The sequence below is a fragment of the Saccopteryx leptura genome, chromosome 2 (assembly GCF_036850995.1).
Source record: "Saccopteryx leptura isolate mSacLep1 chromosome 2, mSacLep1_pri_phased_curated, whole genome shotgun sequence".
Classification (NCBI taxonomy): Eukaryota; Metazoa; Chordata; class Mammalia; order Chiroptera; family Emballonuridae; genus Saccopteryx; species Saccopteryx leptura.
In genome coordinates, this window is record NC_089504.1 from 1,739,678 (window position 1) to 1,758,585 (window position 18,908).

Consider the following 18,908-nt stretch of genomic DNA (forward strand, 5'->3'; position numbering starts at 1 on the left):
ATCTTCTGAGCCCGTGTCCCTCCGGGCGGCCCTGGTGCCCTGAGGTGGTGGAGAGGTTTTGGCACTGATGGTGGCGATGGCCCCACGTTGTAACTACGCCCTGCCACCGAATCCAGGATGGTTAAGCTTGTGTTAGAGGCTTTTTTCACCTCGACTAAAAGATGAATGAACCGAAGGGCTGGGGTCAGCACTGCCTACCCTGCCCCTCAAGAGTCAAAGGAGCCAAAGCGGTCAGGGCCTTGCTGGCCACTAGGGGGCGAGCAAGGCTACGCCAGGAGCCCTGGCCGCCCAGTGTCCAGCCAGCCCCCTAACTCCAGGTCCATCGTGGGCCGGCCCACCGTGGAGCGGCTCACCCCCCACTCTCTCTGTCCTCTGCTCCCCCTGTCCTGTTGGGCCTCACCACCTGGAGGCCAGGGGCTTGGGGTGGCTGGGGCGGTGTGGGCCGGCTGGTAGACTCGGGGGCGGGGTGCAGACGTGGACTCAGTTTCCCTCCCTGGCAGAGTGGGTGAAGGCCGGGCATGCTGGAGTCTGGGGAACGCCTACGTGTCCATGGGGAGCCCGGCGCAGGCCCTGACCTTCGCCAAGAAGCACTTGGAGATCTCCCAGGAGGTGAGCTGGCCCGGCCTGCCCCACGGCCCCCCAACCACCGCGTCGGCCAGCGTTGGAGGCCCCCCAGGCCCCCCCGGCTCAGGCCGCTCCTGACTGGTCGGGGGCCTCTGTGTGCCAGCCTGTCCCGGTGTCCTCTCCGGACTGGTCAGGGGCCTCTGTGTCCTCTCCGGACTGGTCAGGGGCCTCTGTGTGCCAGCCTGTCCCGGTGTCCTCTCCGGACTGGTCGGGGGCCTCTGTGTGCCAGCCTGTCCCGGTGTCCTCTCCGGACTGGTCGGGGGCCTCTGTGTGCCAGCCTGCCCCAGTGTCCTCTCCGGACTGGTCGGGGGCCTCTGTGTGCCAGCCTGTCCCGGTGTCCTCTCCGGACTGGTCGGGGGCCTCTGTGTGCCAGCCTGTCCCGGTGTCCTCTCCGGACTGGTCGGGGGCCTCTGTGTGCCAGCCTGTCCCGGTGTCCTCTCCGGACTGGTCGGGGGCCTCTGTGTGCCAGCCTTTCCCGGTGTCCTCTCCGGACTGGTCAGGGGCCTCTGTGTGCGCTGGGCTCCTTCCAGCCTGCCCCAGTGTCCTCTCCGGTCTAGTGCTCTGTGCTGCCCAGGGTCTGGGCGCCTTCTGCGGCCTGGTGGCTAATGTCTGCTGCAGCAGGGAGGTGGGAGTCGGAGGGGCAGGGGGCCTGTTTTCCACCCCTAGAGTGTTCATGTGCCCTGCGGACAGCGGACAGGCTCACAACCAGTTCCCTCTGTCCCCAGAGGAACTGGACAGACAGGCTAGCCCTTAGGGATGCCTGTGCCCAACGCCCACGTGGCCCTGGGCCTGGCTGCTCCAGCCGGCAAGCCTTCCTGGGGTGTGCGTGAGGGGGTTGGGGTACATGAGGCCACACCCACCCAGGAATAGACAGACCCCCCAGGCTTACCTCTGGGGCACGGTGAGGGCCTCCCGGCCCGCCTGCCCACTGACCCAGCCCCGCTCGGCCGCAGATTGGTGACCGGAACGGGGAGCTTACAGCTCGCATGAACGTGGCACAGCTGCAGCTGGCGCTGGGCCGGCTGACGAGCCCGGCAGCCACCGAGAAGCCAGACCTGGCCGGCTACGAGGCCCAAGGTGAGTTCCTGGGCGGGGGGGAGGGGGATGCAGGGCTTCCGGTGGGCAGGCCTGGACCCGACTAGACCGGAGGGCTGCCTGGGAATTGGGGGCCGGGGGCGCTGGCTGATGCCGGGGCTGGGGCAGCTCTGCAGCCCATGGGGGCGGTTCCACAGGAGGGAGCCCTGGCCCTGACACGGGAGAGTTTCTAACAGAGATGCTCAGTGGGGGAAGGGCCAGGGGCTCCCCGAGGAGGGAGGGAGCCCCTCTGACCGGGGCGTGTCGGCGTGGGAGCCCTTCTCACAGTGGGGCTGGGGGCGTGACAGGCTGTCCGGGTGCCGGGGGCACAGAGGGTGGGCCCTGTCTCCCCAGAGCAGGTCGGGGATCGGGGAGACTGGAGAGTTGGGATAGAAGTGGGCGTTTAGGGGACGGAGACTGCGTGGGAAACGGGGTGGCCCGTACATGGGCGTTCAGGCCCATTCGTCATCTCTGGGGCAGCGAAGGTCCCCTGAGCCCCCTCCGCACCCCAGGTTTATCACCCAGGGCACCCCGGCATGCAGGAAAAGGAGGAGAGGACCCTGCAGCCTTGGGCCCAGGGGACAGTGTGGGAGGGACCTGCTGGGAGGAGGGTGAGCCTGCTTCAGTCTGAGGGGCCCGGGGAGCGTGCTCCGGGTACCAATTGGGTTCACGCCACTGCAATGACCTCATCACTTACGGGCTGCTGGACGCTCCGTGCAGGTCAGCCATGTGCAGGCAAGGACAGAATGTTCTCTGCAAAGCAAATAGATTAATCAAATCAGGAGGTCCGTGGGAGGAGGGGACACCCTGAGCAGGCTTCAGGTGGCCGCAGGTGGGCGTGGGCCAGGCTCAGGGTGGGGAGGTCGCCGCCCCCTCCCCACCCACATGGCTCTCGAGTTTCCAGGGAGTCTGGTCCCAGCCTCCTGATGGCTGTGTTCCCTGGGGTGCCCACCCTGCCCCAGCCCCCAAAGCCCCCCCACCCCCAGTCTGCCGAGATCCAGGCCAGGAAAGTTGGGGCTGGCTGGTAGTGGGTCCCCGGGGTTTCTGACGAGGGCCTGTCCTAGGAGATGAGGGGAGCAGATGTCACCCCCTGCTAAGATTGTTGAGGGCTTGAGGGGAGGGGAGCAAAGGCTTCTGGGACTCAGCCTGCCCCCATTGTGGACCCTCAGCGGCGCCCTGGGAAGTGTCCGGCCAGGGTTCTCTGAGGGTGGGCAGCTCTTCCCAGAGCCCCCTGGCAAGCCCTGGCACTGGGAGGCCACCCGCTGGGAGCCCCAGCAGCAGGTGGGGGCAGGGCGGGTGGCCGCGTCTGGAAAGGCTCCCACGGAGGGAGGCGCGGCCCAGAGGAAAGGGGGGGCCGGGCCGGGTGAACGGCCCGCTGTGCGGGAACAAGGCCGCTTCTGTCCTCTGACGCGGGCGCCTCCGCGCTGCCCGAGCCCAGACCCTCCCCGCCGGGGCCCCCAGAAGCCGCCCCAGCAGGCTTGCCAGTGCCGGGCCGCCAGCAGGCGCTGGGAACCGGCCGTCCTCCTGGGAGGGCAGTGGCCAGTGCCGGCTGCCCACACCAGAGGAGGCGGGTCTGGGGGGCCTGGCAGCCCTGGGGGCTGCGGCTCTGGGATGCGGCTGCTGGGGGCGGCGGGCGGGCACCTCGAGTCTGGGCAGCCCTGGAGGAGACCCCCGCTCAGGTGAGCCTGGCAGGGCAGGACTTCCTGCAGGTGGGGGTTCATTCATCGACTGGTCCTCTCTGGGCACGCTGAGTCCTGGGGGGGGGCGTTGGGGGGCCTGCCCTCCGGAGGCTCCCTGGACAGGGTGGGGCAGTTGCATATCCAGAGCCGTCTGTTTGTGGTGGTGGGTGGTGGGGAAGGGGTGGGCCAGGCAGGAGCATTAACCCAGCCGTGGGGAGGGGCGCCTCCAGGGAGGGAGGAGGCCCTGGGCTGGGTCCAGGAGGAGGCTGAGGGATGGGGGGGCGTGGCCTGTGTGGTGGGTGTGGCAGCCCTGGGCATGGTGGTGGCTGGCCAGCTGGAGGCCAGGCCTTGGGCTCTCCTCCCGTCTTGACGGAAACAAGGGCTGTCCCTGCAGCTGGAGGACCCAGAGCCGCTGCCGTCCAGTTGGCCACTCAGCTCTCGCTGCCCCCACTCTCCCCCTCAGCAAAGATGCCCCGGGAGGCTCTGGGTGGGCCGAGGCTCCTCTCCACTGCTGTCGGGACCCGGGTCTGTCCCAGGTGTCCCGGTGCTCTGCCCCTGCCCTTCCCAGCGAAGGCACCTGGTCAGTGGGGCACGCTGGGTAGGGGTCCCACAACCTCCCCTTGAGGTGGGCTGCTCGGTCACCGCAGGCGCTGTCCCTGGGCTGGCTCCTCAGTCTGGGACAGACTTGCCCTGCTCTGTGGCTCCTGAGCTCACCCTCGGGTCCCTGCTCAGGGTGTCTGAGGTGCTGGACAGCAGGAGCCCCAGGACACTGCGTCCAGGCACCCCGAAGGGTTGAGATGTCCACGGCGTGATGTCCAAGGCGCAGTTTAGGCCATGGGGCTCTGCCATGTCCTGGCTGGCTTGACCACGTGTCTTGACCCAGCTGTGCCTCAGTGTCCCCATCCTGGGAACAGCGCTGGACAGCGCTCCCAGGGGGCGGGGGGGGGGGGTGAAGAAGCGGACGCTTCGCTGTCCACCGTGCAGTCAGCGGCCTGCGTCCCTCTCACCCGCCCAGCGCTGTGACGCAGAGGGGGCCGGCGGGCTGCAGGGGCCCCACCTGACTTGACGTCCATCCCCTCTCCGTCTGCCTTCGCTTAACCCTCTGGGGCTAGCCTGACTCTGTAACACCTGCCCCGTGCGGGCACACCTGCAGCCCTGGCGTCCCACGTCCTGACCCTGGCTTTGCCCCTCCAGGCTCTCTGACCTTGGCCAGGTGGAACCCCGGTGTCCACGGTCCTGGGAGGGCAGCCCAGAGGGGACGGCGCACGGGAAACCACACACAGGGTCCCACACTGAGGCACGTGGCAAACACTAGCTACTTGGCCACGTCCGGACTGAGCACCTACCACACGCCAAGCCCCCTGGGAGCTCCAGCGACCCAAACGGGCAAAGACGCGATAGATCCTGTGTGCCCAAGTCAATCTCGTGTCCCCGGTGCTTCGGAGGAAAGACACATGGGATGGGGGGCAGGAAGGGGTGGTCGCAGCCAGCTTGGGCTGTGCCACAGAACACCGCACGCTGGGCGGCCCTCACAGCTGACGATCTCTTCTGGCTGTGGAGGCTGGGGCATCCGAGCACAGGTACCAGCATGGTGGGGTTCTGGTGCGGGGCTCTCCTCCCAGCTTGCCGGTGGGGTGTGTGGGGTGCGGAAGAGAGAGAGAGCAAGCTCTCCGGTCTCTTCTAAGGGCACTAATCCCAATACAGGGGGCCCCACCCTCATGACCTCAGCTGACCTTGATCACCTGTCGAGGCCCCGCCTCCTCACACCGGTCCCTTTGGGATCTGGGTGTCCACATGTGAGACACTTGAGCAAAGACTAGGAGGAGGGGAGGGAGGGAGCCATGAACCTACATGGAAGACCAGCCTTCCGGACAGAAGGCCCCAGGCAGGGGCGAGGCTGGTGGTGGGGACTGTGGGTGGTGTCTGGAGTAGGTCAGGTGAGGAGAGGGTAGGGGAAGGGGTTAAAGGCGGCAGGGGCGGGTCAGGGAGGGCTTTGCGGGCCCTTGTGTAAGCCCCTGGCAGGGACCACAGGGCAGGAGCAAGACCTAGCCCAGATCCTAAGGGCATCTCTGGCCCCTGCACGGAGAAGGGACTTTGGGGACAAGGCGGGGCAGGCAGGTGGGCAAGTGATGGCATTAGACTCAGGTCCCAGTGAGGTGGGATGGGGTTGGGTAGGGACAGGATGTCAGGATGCCTGGTGGGGACAGAAACGACTGACGGACAACCAGGATGCCTGTCAGACTCTGGCCGGGTGGCGCTGCTCAGGGAAGTTTCCGGACCTCACCCTCGCAGGTGGGAGGGACGGGAGGTGAGCCAGCAGTGCCCTGGCCTGAATGCCCCCAGTCAGGGCTGCCCAGCCGAGGGCGTGGGCGCTGGGACAGCCGGCGAGGAGGGCCTGGGCAGTCTCCAGACAGAGGGTGCATTTAGCCGGGCCCAGGGGGGAGGCAGGAGGGGACCCGCCCCGGAGCTGGATGCTGCGTGCTGGGTGTTTCAGCCTCCTCTGAGGCCGCCAGGGACGTGGAGAGCCAGGCGGGGCGGAAGCGGCCAGGTGGGGCTGGGGGCCTAACAGACGAGGTGGGGAAACTGAGTCGGGCCCCCAAGGTGTCGGGGGGCAGCCGAGAGCGAGGCCCTCCGCCGGGCCCTGGCGGGCGATGGAGCAGGGTGTCCACTGGCTGTGGTGAGTCGGGGCCTTGCCCAGAGGCGGCGTCCTGGGCCTCAGCCGTGGGACAGAGCTGTCCCTCCCTTCTCCCCTGTGTCCTTCAGCCCCCCACGTGGGGTCAGCTGCCCCACGCTGAGGCGGTGAGGGGTGGGACGGGCAGCAGACAGCCCTGCGTCGGGACCCACAGGAGCTGGCCGGCGGCCTCCTCCCCAGGCTCCCGGGACAGCAGCCTCTGGGGACCCCTGCGTCCCCACTGCAGGCTGTCTCATTTCTCGGCCTCTAGAGAGCGGGGGACAGTGTGTGGCTTCCTCAGAACGTGGAGGCCGAGGCAGGGAGAGGGCACAGCGGCCATGCTGCCGTCCCTTCCAGCTGGTCTGGAACTGGCCTCATGAAACCCTGGTCTGAGAGACTGACCATCTGAATTGGCTCCCTCCCACTGGGGGCTGTGTCCGGGGCAGTGGGTGTGACCCAAGCCCGGGGTCAGGGCAACAAGCTGTGGCATGTGCACCAGGCCACGCAGGGGGGGGAAGGGAGGCCTCTGGGTCCAGCTCCCATGCTGCCCACCACGGATGTCCACAGAACAGCTGAGCTCCACGTGGGGAACCCCTGTGTGGCCCTGGGGTGACCACGGTGGGTTCCAGAGCTGGGTCCAGAACTCGGGAACTGGACCTTATGGGAGAGCACCCAGCCAGAGCCCGCTCAGGCCCTGCAGGGTCCCACCCTGTTGACAGCCGACTGCCTGTCCAGCCGGGGAGCGGTGAGCAGCGGTCATGTAGACACTGCGTCTGCCTCCGTGTGGGGCAGGGAGTGCCCAGTTCCCCTGCCCCCTGGGGGGGGCGCCCTGGCCCATCGGGTGACCCGGAGGCCGGGGGTCGGCGGCCGCTGACTGGGCTGCTGTCTTCCAGGGGCCAGGCCCAAGAGGACACAGAGACTGAGTGCAGAGACCTGGGACCTGCTGAGGCTTCCGCTGGAGCGGGTGAGCGGGGCTGGGCCGGCGGCTGGGGGCGCCAGGGACGTCCCGGGCACGTGGGCAGCGCATGGGCAGCAGCTAATGAGGCTGCTAGTGTTTGCTGAGCTGCTGCCACTCCTGTCCACGTCCTGTCCCTGCCGTGGGAGACAGATGGGCCATCTGCCCCCCTTGGTCCCCTGAGAGGCCCCCACAAGGCCCTGTAGCATCAGCACCTGCTCCTTCCCACTCACCTCCGGGGCCCTTGCCCCGGGGAACAAGCCACAGTCCTCCCACACTGCAGACCCCTCGGCCCCGCCCAGTGACCTGGCCACTGCTCCTGTGCTCCGTGGCTCTCAGGCGGGCACTGTCCACGGAGAAGCGAAGCTTTGACCTGCTCTGCAAACCCCAGACAGGGGCTCCAGCTCACTCTGTCCCCGCCGGGGTGGGTGCAGCTCACTGTCCCTGCCGGGGTGGGTGCAGCTCACTCCGTCCCTGCCGGGGTGGGTGCAGCTCACTCCGTCCCTGCCGGGGTGGGTGCAGCTCACTCCGTCCCTGCCGCTCACTGTCCCTGCCGGGGTGGGTGCAGCTCACTGTCCCTGCCGGGGTGGGTGCAGCTCACTCGGTCCCTGCCGGGGTGGGTGCAGCTCACTCCGTCCCTGCCAGGGTGGGTGCTGCTCACTCTGTCCCCGCCGGGGTGGGTGCAGCTCACTGTCCCCGCCGGGGTGGGTGCAGCTCACTGTCCCTGCCGGGGTGGGTGCAGCTCGCTCCGTCCCTGCCGGGGTGGGTGCTGCTCGCTCTGTCCCTGCCGGGGTGGGTGCAGCTCACTCTGTCCCTGCCAGGGTGGGTGCTGCTCACTGTACCTGCCGGGGTGGGTGCAGCATGGGCCTGGGGAGGCGGCCGGACCTCTGAGCCTCTGGCTACTTCCGTGTAGCCTGGGTTTAGCTGCAGAAGCCTCTGGCCGGGGGGTGTCCTGCTGGGAGATGAGTCTCGGGGTCACACAGTCGGGTTGCTCAGCGTGGGGAGGTGGACAGGCTAAACGGGGCCCTTGCTGACCCTCATTTCCTCCCGGGAAGGAGCGTCGATGTGTCTGTGGAATGGGGGGTGGTGACTGCATCCACCCGGCCCCCACTTAGGGTTCTGGGATCATGGCGGCCCCGCCCACCCCTGGCCTCCCTCCCCCTCCCTCCCCAGGAGCAGAATGGAGACAGCCATCACGCAGGGGACTGGCGGGGGCTGGGCAGGGACCTGCTCCCCCTCCCCATGAGGAGCAGGAAGTACCAGGAAGGGCCGGACGGCACTGAGCGGAGGCCCCGGGAGGGCGGCCACTCCCCGCTGGACAGCGCGGACGTCCGGGTCCAGGTGCCTCGCACGGTAGGCAGCTTCTCCTCGGGCTCCATCAAGGGCAGCAGACTTGGGAGCTGCTCCAGGGGGCAGAGGTCGTGGCCCTGGCTGTCCCCAGGACCTGGCGGGCCCTGGGCCTGCTGGCAGCGCAGGGGACGTGTTGGACGGTTGCACCCAGCCTCAGCGAGGCCCAGTAAACGGGGCGACAGACAGCCTAGTAAACGTCTGCTGGGGCAGAGGCAGCCCGGGTCCTCGGGACGGGCGATACATGGGTAGACAGACCAGTAGGGGACAGAGGGATGGAGGCCAGCCTCTTGTGGCCTGGCGGGTGCCCCACGGTGCCCAGGCTCCAGGGGTGGCTCAGGGTTCAGAGGCCAGCCTGGACCTCCCAACCCCCCGCCCCCCCAGGCAGAACAGAACAACCTGGTCCCAGCCTCCGGGAGTCAGTCTGAAAACAGCTCCCCCCAGCGCTTAGTCAGCATGTGGCGTGGGCGTGGGCGCGGGATTCTTCCACCCAGATGACTGCTTCCCGCCCTCCTTCCCACCAGCCTGGGGGGTTGGGGGTCTCTGCCAACCCCATCTGACCCAAGCACCGCCCAGCCGGCCAGGCTCTGTGTCTGTCCGTGGAGTGAGATGAGTTGGGGGTCCCCACTCGGTGGAGGGGGCGCCGGTCACCCACGGTGGGTGGGGCCAATGCTGACGCTGTGGCTGTGTTGTGGGGGGCTGGCCCCACCCCAAGTCTGGGCAGTGCAGGACCTCGCCGCGGCGCAGGGAGGGAGATGTGTGGTCTTAGGGGCCCCGGGAACTCATGTAGGGACCGGGGGAGTTTTGCCGTGGGTCCAGCCAGAAGGGACCTGGGCCAGAGAGGAACCCCAGCACTGAGGCTCTGAGGAGCCACGTGGGCTGTGGAGCAGGAAGCATCTGACCAGGGCTGGGGTGGGGGAGGGGGCAGCAGAAGTCTGGCCGTGCTCATGAGCGTCTCCACCAGGGACCACCCTTCCCAGGTGACGAGACTGTCCCCACCCACCACTGTGTGTGTGAATCGGGCTGAGGGAGGCAGAGGGCAGAGCCTGGACCCCAGCCCCTGCCCCACAGCAGGACAAAGGGACACTTGCCTTTTTTGGTTCCCGGCACCCCCAAAATCACATCAGCCTCCCTGCACGATGGCTGGTTTTCCAGGGCAAACCTGTGCACCTGCCACCCCCCCCCTGCCCCCAGTCCCAGGAGCCGCAGAGCCTCAGGCCGCGGGGGGGGGAGGGGGCTCCTGATGGCCTGGGCTGTCCCGGTCCAGCCAGGCTGATGGAGGCGGGAAGTCAGCGGGGAGGCCTGCTGGCCTGGGCTGTCCCGGTCCAGCCAGGCTGACGGAGGCGGGAAGTCAGCGGGGAGGCCTGCTGGCCTGTTCCCCGTGTGAATGTCGGTCCAGGCTGCACCCCTGCGGCCGTCCGGGAAGCCCACCTTCCGAATGGAGACGAAGGCAGGTGCTCAGGCCTGTCACGTGTAGCCTGGTTACAGAAACCCTGAGGGTGAACTGAGGCGCCGAGCCTGGTCAGGGGGTCCAGCTAGGGCCAGCGGAGCTGGAGTCCCAAGGCCGGGGTCAGCTCCCGACCCCTGGATCTTGATGCCCATGGAGAACGGAGCCAGAGTCACTGAAGGAGAGTCCTGTGGTAGAGGGCTGAGCCCCCTGCCCGCCCAGACCCTCTGCCCCGGCTCCCCCGACAGGAGGCAGGCAGCCTCGGGGGGCTGGGCCGGGCTGCTGGCTGGCTCCCCCTCCGTCCCCGGGGCTCTGAGCTCACTGCGGAAGTGACAGGGCAGGGAGGGCTCCGGTGTCCCCGTCCTGTCCTCGCCTCTCCTGCAGGGCTCACAGCCACGCCCCCAGAACCTTCTTGTGGTCGCCCTGCTGGTCGGCCCCTGCTCCGTGGTGGGCCCCCGGCCCGGCCAGGTTGTGAGCAAGGACACGGCTGGTCCTGAGCCAGCCAGAGGCCAAGGCTCCGCAGGCCTCCCGAGCAGGAGGGGGACAGCTGCCGGGTGGGCATCCTGAGGCCTGGGGGGGGTCTGGGGCCAAGAGCTGGGCAGACGCAGGGGAGGTGGCCACGTGGGAGGGGGTGTCGGGCTCCACGGCCCTGTCCACGGGTGACTGAGCCCCACCACAGGAAAGGTGGGTCCTGTCCATGCAGCAGCCCTGGCTCAGGAGTTGGGCTGAAGAAAGTGGTGGCCCCTGGGGCCCCGAGGCCAGAGTGGGACAGCGCTGTCCACACGGTTCCCCTCCCCCTTGTCCCTCTGGTGTGACCGCCGCAGGTCCAGAGCCAGAGCGCTCAGTGCTGTGCTCAGGGAAATCCATCTCCGGCTGTTTACGGAGAACGCCTCTGTGTGTGCGCGTGTGTGTGCGCACGTGTGAGTGTGCGTGTGTGTGTGTATGCGTGTGCGTGTGAGTGATGGAGCTCAGCGCTGGTAGGCGGGGACGGGGAGGGGCCCTCACCCGGGTCCTATTTAAGCACCCAGCTCACAGGGCCCCGTGGGTCTTGGCAGTGAGGCCGCCCTGGGTGCCACGGGCAGGGTGGTGGCACAGGCACCTCGGGGTCCTGCGCAGGCTCCACGTGGCCGAGCACCCAGACTGGCGCCTGGTGGATCCAGGGAGCTTCAGACCCAGCGTGAGTGTGGGGCCCTGACACAGTGGGGGGCAGGGAGGACCCGGCCGGTGTGAGGCCAGACGTAGGCAGAGCCCTGCCCCTGGGGTGGGGGGCCGCACCGGTGGGCGTGCAGTCACCCCAGGGACGGTGGCCATGTGGTCGGTCCAGGGTCCGTGCCGCGGGGGTGAGTTGGAGTGTGTGCTGCTCTGCCTCCACGGACTCCCCGCCTGTCTTCAGCCCCCTGCCCTCGGTTCTGGGCGGCCCTGGGACCATGGCCACCACTGCTCTGAGGGGCTGGCTGAGCTCGCTGGGGAGGACCCGCTGCCGGCTAGGGGAGGGGCGCCCCCTTTCTCCCGGTGAGAAACCGGACCGAGATGCTAGCAGGAGGAACTGGAGTGAGACCCAAGGAGGAGCTCTGAGACGCCCCCTCCCCACCCCGGAGGTGGACGGAGCCTGAGTTTGGGGCAAAAGAGAGAGGTCAGAGCATGGGGGTAGCCCCCCCAGGCCCCTGTCCTTTGGGACCCAGGTGGTGCTCTGAGCGAGGGCCTAGGGGCCTCTGAGTTGTCCTGAGCCTCACTGGGTGCCCCTCTGGTCTCGGGCTCGTGGCGCCCCACATCACACACGAGGGAAGCGTCAGCCTTTGACAGGTGGCCCTGGGCTCCAGAGGTGGAGGCTGCCAGGACCCCACCTGTCCCAGGCCTCAGACTGGACCGGAGGGGCCTCAGGAACCTCTCTGGGTGGCTGTGGAGGGACCCTCTCAGCCCAGCCCCAGCGCCAGTGCCGATGGGGCAGCAGGGAGAGGCCTTGGGACAAACCCCACTCACCCCAGCCCCTCAGAGCGGTGGTGGCCATGGTCCCAGAGCGGTGGTGGCCATGGTCCCAGGGCGGTGGTGGCCATGGTCCCAGGGCGGTGGTGGCCATGGTCCCAGAGCGGTGGTGGCCATGGTCCCAGGGCCGCCCAGAACCGAGGGCAGGGGGCTGAAGACAGGCGGGGAGTCCGTGGGGGCAGAGCAGCACACACTCCAACTCACCCCCACGGCACGGACCCTGGACCGACCACATGGCCATGTCCCTGGGGTGACTGCACGCCCACCGGTGCGGCCCCCCACCCCAGGGGAGGCCAGAGGAGTGTTGGGGTCACACCAGTCCTGGGAGGGGCCTGGCTCCCTGTACCTGCCCCATAGTTCCCCGGGGGAAACCAGCGTGGGGTGGCACCGTGCTCACCCCACTTCTGGCTGAGCCTGGGGTTCCCCACACCCCCTGGGCCTCAAATAGCCTGGGAGCAGAGCCCACGACCTGCCGGGGGAGGTACCCCACAGCCCCCTGTGTGCCCCTGGCCGTGCTCTGCCTGCCGGTCTCCAAGCAGCCCCTCACCAAGGGCAGTGTCCTGGCCAGGGGCTCTCCGAGCCCCACACCAGCTGTCCCTTCCCTGCACTCTGGACTCCGTGGGGGGGGGGCACGGGCCACAGGAGAGGAGCCCTGAGGGGTTCTCGAAGTGCCCCCAGCCTTGGCTCTGGGCCAGCCCTAGGCAGTGGAGGCCGGGAGGAGGACCCAGAGCCCAGAGCCCCGCTAGGGCCTCTGTCCTCCAGGCTGCTGCCTGCCCACAGCAGGGGCCCGGCTCTGAACTGCCCTCGGCCACAGGCCCCACTGTCAGGCCACTCCTCATGCGGATGTGTAAACCGAGGCCCCGAGTGGGTGGGCTTGCCCAAGGTCACCCTGCCAGCTGGGACTCAGCCAGGCTCAGTGGCCCGGTCTCTTGTTTCTTACCCCAACCCTCCCTCTCCCTCCAGAACTGTGGCCCCTCCGAGGACCACCTTCCTTCTTATCCTGACCCCAGTGGTGGGCCTTGCCCAGGCCTGGCTGGGTCACCCTGGGGTCAGCCCTCCCCGACACCCAGGCTGCACCAACGGTGTCTCCCAGAATCCGTGTGGTGCAAGGGCAAACCCCCCTGCCCTCAGCCTGACATCCAGGCTCCATACCCCCAGCCACCCAGAGTGGACCCTGGGCCTCCATGTGCCTGCCTCGGCCACATCAGCGCTCTCTCTCTAGGGCCCCAGCCCCCACACACCTGCTGTCCTCTGCATCCTTCCGCTGGTCCAGGACCTCATAAGCATGTTGCCCAAATCCTTGCTTGGTATGAGACTGGGGTGGGACATGGGAGCCCTCACCTCCGCTAAGTTGGCGTCCTTGCCTTTGGTGATATGACCTGGTTGTTGGCACCTCTGGGCCCTGGCACAGACATGTATGTGTAATGGCCAGCAAGGCTCCCTGCCTGCCCAGGGCCCCATCATCCATCCACTTGCCCCCTCGCTGGTTTGTGCAGCAGACACTGGTGAGGGGAGGGCTGTGCTGGGCGCAGGGCAGAGGCACACAGTGGGGCACACGCAGGGACTGAGCTGGGATCGGCGCCCCAAGCCTGGAGGTGGTGGTGGTAGCCACTGATCTGGGGCGGGGGGCTCAGGCTCTGCAGGTGGGGTGGGTGTGGGCAGCCCTGGGGAGGGGCAGTGTCATGTCTGGGGAGAAGGGTGGGGGCTGGACTTGGATGGTGCTGGGAGGGAGGGGAAGGGCCAGGCTGGGCAGAGGGTTTGGGGTCAGGGGACCAGCAGGTGGCGGATGGACGGGGATCCTCACTTCGGCCCAGGCCTACAAGCAGCCCCTCAGTGGTGTTCAGGGGTCTGTCGGGGGCTGGGGACCGGGCTCCCTTGTGGCCAGTGCTGACTGCCCCCGTCCTCTCCCACCAGAGCATCCCTCGGGCCTTGTCTTCGGACGAGGACTGCTTCTTTGACCTCCTGAGCAAGTTCCAGAGTAGCCGCATGGACGACCAGCGCTGTCCCCTGGAGGAGGGCCAGCCCGGGGCCGCGGAAGCCACGGCCGCCCCCACCCTGGAGGAGAGGATCGGTGAGCGCCCGCCCGCTGGGCCCCCTGGCCTTGAGAGGTGCGGGGCCAGGTCCCCCTGCCTCCACCATGGTGCCCCCCTTCAACCTCCGGAGGACGTGATGCAGACCAGCTGCACAGTGTCCCCTGTCACTGTGAGCTCCCAGCCCCGCCTTGCCAGGAGCTGCCTCCTGGGGAACGTGTCATCATCCCACCCACCCGCCCCCCAGATCACAGGGTGTCAGGAGCCTGTGTCTGGGCAGCGTGGGCTGGCAGGCTCCCCTCCCTGCCCCTCCTCTCCCCTCCCGGAAGCCCCTGGGGGTGGGGGGTGGGGCCCCAGGCAGGGGCAGCTGGGAGCCTGCCCCACCTCGGGCCTGACCCTCAGAGGGTCCCTGCTGCGACAGCTCAGCTGCCCCCCCCAGGTAAACTCCCTGGCCTCACGCCACCCCCCACCCCCCGCAGCCCAGCCCTCGCTGACAGCCTCCCCCCAGACCGAGGAGTTCTTCGACCTCATTGCCAGCTCTCAGAGCCGCCGGCTGGACGACCAGCGGGCCAGCGTGGGCAGCCTGCCCGGACTGCGCATCACCCACAACAACCTGGGGCACCTGCGCGGTGACGGCGACCCCCAGGACCCCGGGGACGAGTTCTTCAACATGCTCATCAAGTGCCAGGTAGACCTGCCGCGGGGATGGTGGGGGGCCTGCCCCCCCAGCCCTCTGGCTCCTTCGCCACCTGCAAGGGAGGCTCCTGACAGGACGTGGGGGGCTCCGGCCCCCCCAGCCCTCTGGCCCCCTCGCCGCCTGCAGGGGAGGCTCCTGACAGGACGTGGGGGGCTCTGGCCCCCCCAGCCCTCTGGCTCCTTCGCCGCCTGCAGGGGAGGCTCCTGACTGGACGTGGGGGGCTCTGGCCCCCCCAGGCCCTCTGGCTCCTTCGCCGCCTGCAGGGGAGGCTCCTGACAGGACGTGGGGGGCTCTGGCCCCTCGCTGCAGGCTGGGTCTGGGGGGTGACCTGCGGGGAGAGGAGAGACAGGCTGGCTGTCTCAGCATGTGTGACCCAGCGTCCATGGGCAGTCACCCCAGGTGTCCCCAGGTCGGCTGTTTGTACAGAGGTGGGGGGTCCCCGTGGCGGTGGCCGCGGCCTGGGGGGATCCCTCCAGCTTTCCACCTCTAGATGGAGAAAACCAAGGGCCAGGCGGCCCCCCCGGAGTGGGGAGGGCGTAGGGGTCTCGCTGGCACCAGGGTCCGGTCAGCGTGGCAGGAGGGCTCCAGGGTCAGAGACCCCCGAGGCGGCTGGAGGGAGAAGCGGGCACCTTGCAGACCTGATGTCCATCCCTACAGAGGACTAGAAAACGCAGCCCTCGGAAAGCCCCAGGGGCCTCGGGCTCCGAACCGGCCCCCGTCAAGCCCCCCCGAGCCCCCCGTCCACACACACGCAGGCTCCTGGCCCTGCTGCTCCAGACCCTGCAGAGAAGCTCGCCCGCCTCCTCGTCCCCTCCGGCCCGCCGGCGGCAGCCCCCTGACCCGGTGGGGGTCCCAGGGGAGCCCCGCAGCCCTCCGCCCCGTCCCGGGGGCTCGTGACCACATCGCTATCAGGGTGGTCTGACAGCCCCAGCATCTCTGCCTCCCAGATGGCTCGCCCCTCACCCAGCGGCTGTGGTTCAACCAGCTCTCCTGGGTGGGCCGTTCCTGGGGTCCCAGGGCTGCCCCCAGAGCTGATCCCCCGGTGGGCTGAGGAGGTCCCGGGGGGAGCCCGAAGCCTCCTGAGCTGGTGGTGTCACTGGACACCCCGGGTTGCCCACGAGGCCACTGACCACTGGTCCCCAGGTAGCCCTCCAAGGCCACTGACCACTGGTCCCCCAGGCTTGCCCACGAGGCCACTGACCGCTGGTCCCCAGGTGGCCCTCCAAGGCCACTGACCACTGGTCCCCCAGGCTTGCCCACGAGGCCACTGACCACTGGTCCCCAGGTGGCCCTCCGAGGCCCCCTGGGAGGGCGAGCACCGACCCGTGTGTCCACGTCTGCAGTCCTCCAGGATCGATGACCAGCGCTGCCCGCCACCGGACGGGCTGCCCCGCGGCCCCACCATGCCCGACGAGGACTTCTTCAGCCTCATCCAGAGGGTGCAGGCCAAGCGGATGGACGAGCAGCGGGTGGACCTGGCCGGGAGCCCGGAGCAGGAGGTGGGCGGGCCTCCCGAGTGTCGGCAGCAGTGCCAGCCGGGTGCCAGCTAAGGCCTCGCGCCCGCAGCCAGGCCCGGACGCCCTGGGGAGTGGCCCACAGTCGCCAGGAAGCCCGCGGCCCCCGAGGAGCCACACCTTCCCAAGGCCGTGGCTGAGGCCAGCTCTGAGCACCTCCACCCTTCCCGCTGAGCCCGACTCCGGGCGCACTGCTATGGGCAGCTTCCCCCTCCCCAGGGCAGCGGGCCGAGGCCAGGGCCGCCGGCTGGCCGGCCGGCCGTGCGCAGAGGAAGGCATTCTCTGTTTTGGGCCGACCCCACGTGGTACACAGCTCCCTGCAGGCCTGCCCACCAGGCCCTGCCCTCACCCCTCAACCCCCGCCCCACCCCGCCCCTGGGGCCTTCAGCATGTCGGCCCCAGACCCTGGTGCTGTCCAGACCTCCTGTGCCCTCTCCCTGCCCCCCCGCCACCCCCTCCATCCTGCCCGGCCAAATGTGAAACCCTGCTGCCCCCCCCATGCCCCCAAAGGTCCTCCGCGCCTCTTCTCCGGGGCCGCCCCTGAGGGCGTCTCTGACCTCCCAGAGCTGGTCCCGGGAAGGCCAAGCGCAGACGTGCTCGCCCCGGCCCCAGCCTCTCACCTGCACGGGGCCCCTCCCAGGCCCTGTCCTCCCCCCCCAGGCTGGAGGAGGAGGGGGAACAGGAAGCACCTCAGAAAGCCCACTGGCCCTGGCCCCCGAGCCCCTGCCCCACGCCGCTGAGCAGGCCGGGGCCCCAGGGGAAGGGTGGGGGTGAGCGGTGACATTCCTGGGCTCCAAGCTCTGCAGCCTGGGCACGGACGGGCCTGGTTCCGGGAGGGCCGGTGGGGGCCCGGTCCGCACCCTGACCGCACCCTGACCGGGCCAGGCCAGCAGGTGGCTCGGAGGCTCCTCCTGCACTGGGGCCGTGGGGGGCGGGGGGGCCCAGCAAAGCTGGGAGGGGCTCCATCAGCCCCAGGCCCCCCAGGCAGCACCCAGCCCGCCCTCCCCCCACCAGCGAGGGATAGGACTCCTGCCTTCCCCCACATGTGGGGGTGGGTCTGGCCCCCAAACACCCAAGTGGGCCCACGAGACTGGGCAGGGGACAGGCTGTTTGGGGCCTGGGCTGTCAGCTCACCCGCCCCCACGGCTCAGCCCACCTGCGGCGCGCACGGCCCGGAGCTCTGGGGGGGGGGTGCTGGAGGGCCCCCCAGGCGGGTGTAAGGGAGGGCGTGGGGGCCCCAAGGGCGGGGCTGGCCGGTGTGGCTCAGGCCCCAGAGCACAGGCTCCCGCCAGGCGGCCCCTGTCCTTGACTAGACGTGCGTATTTATTGCCCTCATGTGTTTGCCATGTGCACGGGTCCTCTCCAACCCCAGAGGTACAGTTTCTGTTTTTCTGGAAAAAATAAAAGTCTGCCAAGTGAATGCTGTCCGTTTGGGGGTTAGGGCTGGGGGTGGCAAGCACGTCTGCATGTGGGTGCTGACGGCCCTGGGCTGTGCTGTGCCCACCCACCCAGGGTGCCCTGCTCACTCCAGTGCCACCCACACAGGTCAGCCTGGTCCCTGGGAGGGGCTGTCCTTGTCCCAGCTGGACTCTCTCTCGCTCTCTCTCTCTCTCACAGACACACACACACTCTAGTCCAGGGGTCCCCAAACTTTTTACACAGGGGGCCAGTTCACTGTCCCTCAGACCGTTGGAGGGCCGGACTATAAAAAAACTATGAACAAATCCCTATGCACACTGCACATATCTTATTTTAAAGTAAAAAAACAAAACGGGAACAAATACAATATTTAAAATAAAGAACAAGTAAATTTAAATCAACAAACTGACCAGTATTTCAATGGGAACTATGCTCCTCTCACTGACCACCCATGAAAGAGGTGCCCCTTCCGGAAGTGCGGCGGGGGCCGGATAAATGGCCTCAGGGGGCCGCAGTTTGGGGACCCCTGTTCTAGGATGTGCTTGCCTTTCTGACCCCAAGTCCCCACCCGGGACCCAAGGGCCACCCAGAGCAAGGGAGGGGCAGTGGGCCTGTGGCGTCACCTCTGCCACCAGACACCACTGGCTGTGACACTAATGGAACAGCCTGTGAAGGAGCAGCTTGGGGACAACACCCTGAAGATGCGGACACTCCGGGACTAACAGCGGTCACAAGGCCCTGTCCCCGGTCGAGTGCAGGTGCCAGGAGGGGGCCCCGCTGGCCTCACTCCTTGTGACCCACTGTGCAAGGAGCCCCCGCTGCACCCTCCACACTCACGCTGACCGCTGACCGTGGAGGGTGGGGAGCCCCAGAGGGGAGAGGGAGGCACTGGGGGGACGCAGCAGGAGCGTGGGATCACGGGGGAGGCCTTCACTCCTCCTGGGCTGGACAAGGGCGCCCAGGGCGCTCTCAGCAGAACCCTCGTGCTCCGGAAACCCTGGCGCACGGACGCCCTGCAGGCGGGGGACACCGGCACACAGACGCCCTGCAGGCGGGGGACACCGGCGCACGGACGCCCTGCAGGCGGGGGACACTGGAGCACGGACGCCCTGCACGCGGGGGACACGGGCACACGGACGCCCTGCAGGCGGGGGACACTGGAGCACGGACGCCCTGCAGGCGGGGGACACTGGGCACACGGACGCCCTGCACGCGGGGGACACGGGCACACGGACGCCCTGCAGGCGGGGGACACGGGCGCACGGACGCCCTGCAGGCGGGGGACACGGGCACACGGACGCCCTGCAGGCGGGGGACACCGGGCGCACGGACGCCCTGCAGGCGGGGGACACTGGCACATGACACCCTGCAGGCGGGGGACACTGGGCGCACGGACGCCCTGCAGGCGGGGGACACTGGGCGCACGGACGCCCTGCAGGCGGGGGACACTGGGCGCATGGACGCAGGC

The 18,908-nt window shown here is 68.6% G+C and overlaps 1 protein-coding gene across 6 annotated transcripts in view; it reads left to right on the top strand.

Moving 5' to 3' along the window:
- The window catches only part of GPSM1 (G protein signaling modulator 1), a 32,885-nt gene extending 15,444 nt beyond the window's left edge, over window positions 1–17,441 (top strand). For 4 of the 6 annotated variants that reach the window (XM_066366693.1, XM_066366692.1, XM_066366690.1 and 1 more), the window contains exons 8-14: window positions 501–609; window positions 1,578–1,701; window positions 6,942–7,012; window positions 8,177–8,356; window positions 13,695–13,851; window positions 14,290–14,498; window positions 15,165–15,844. In XM_066366693.1, coding sequence (XP_066222790.1) covers window positions 501–609; window positions 1,578–1,701; window positions 6,942–7,012; window positions 8,177–8,356; window positions 13,695–13,851; window positions 14,290–14,498; window positions 15,165–15,404 — 1,090 coding nt within the window. In that variant the 3' untranslated portion in view covers window positions 15,405–15,844. The other 2 variants (XM_066366691.1, XM_066366689.1) reach the window with 1 other exon arrangement.
- The last annotated feature ends 1,467 nt before the right edge of the window (window positions 17,442–18,908 follow it).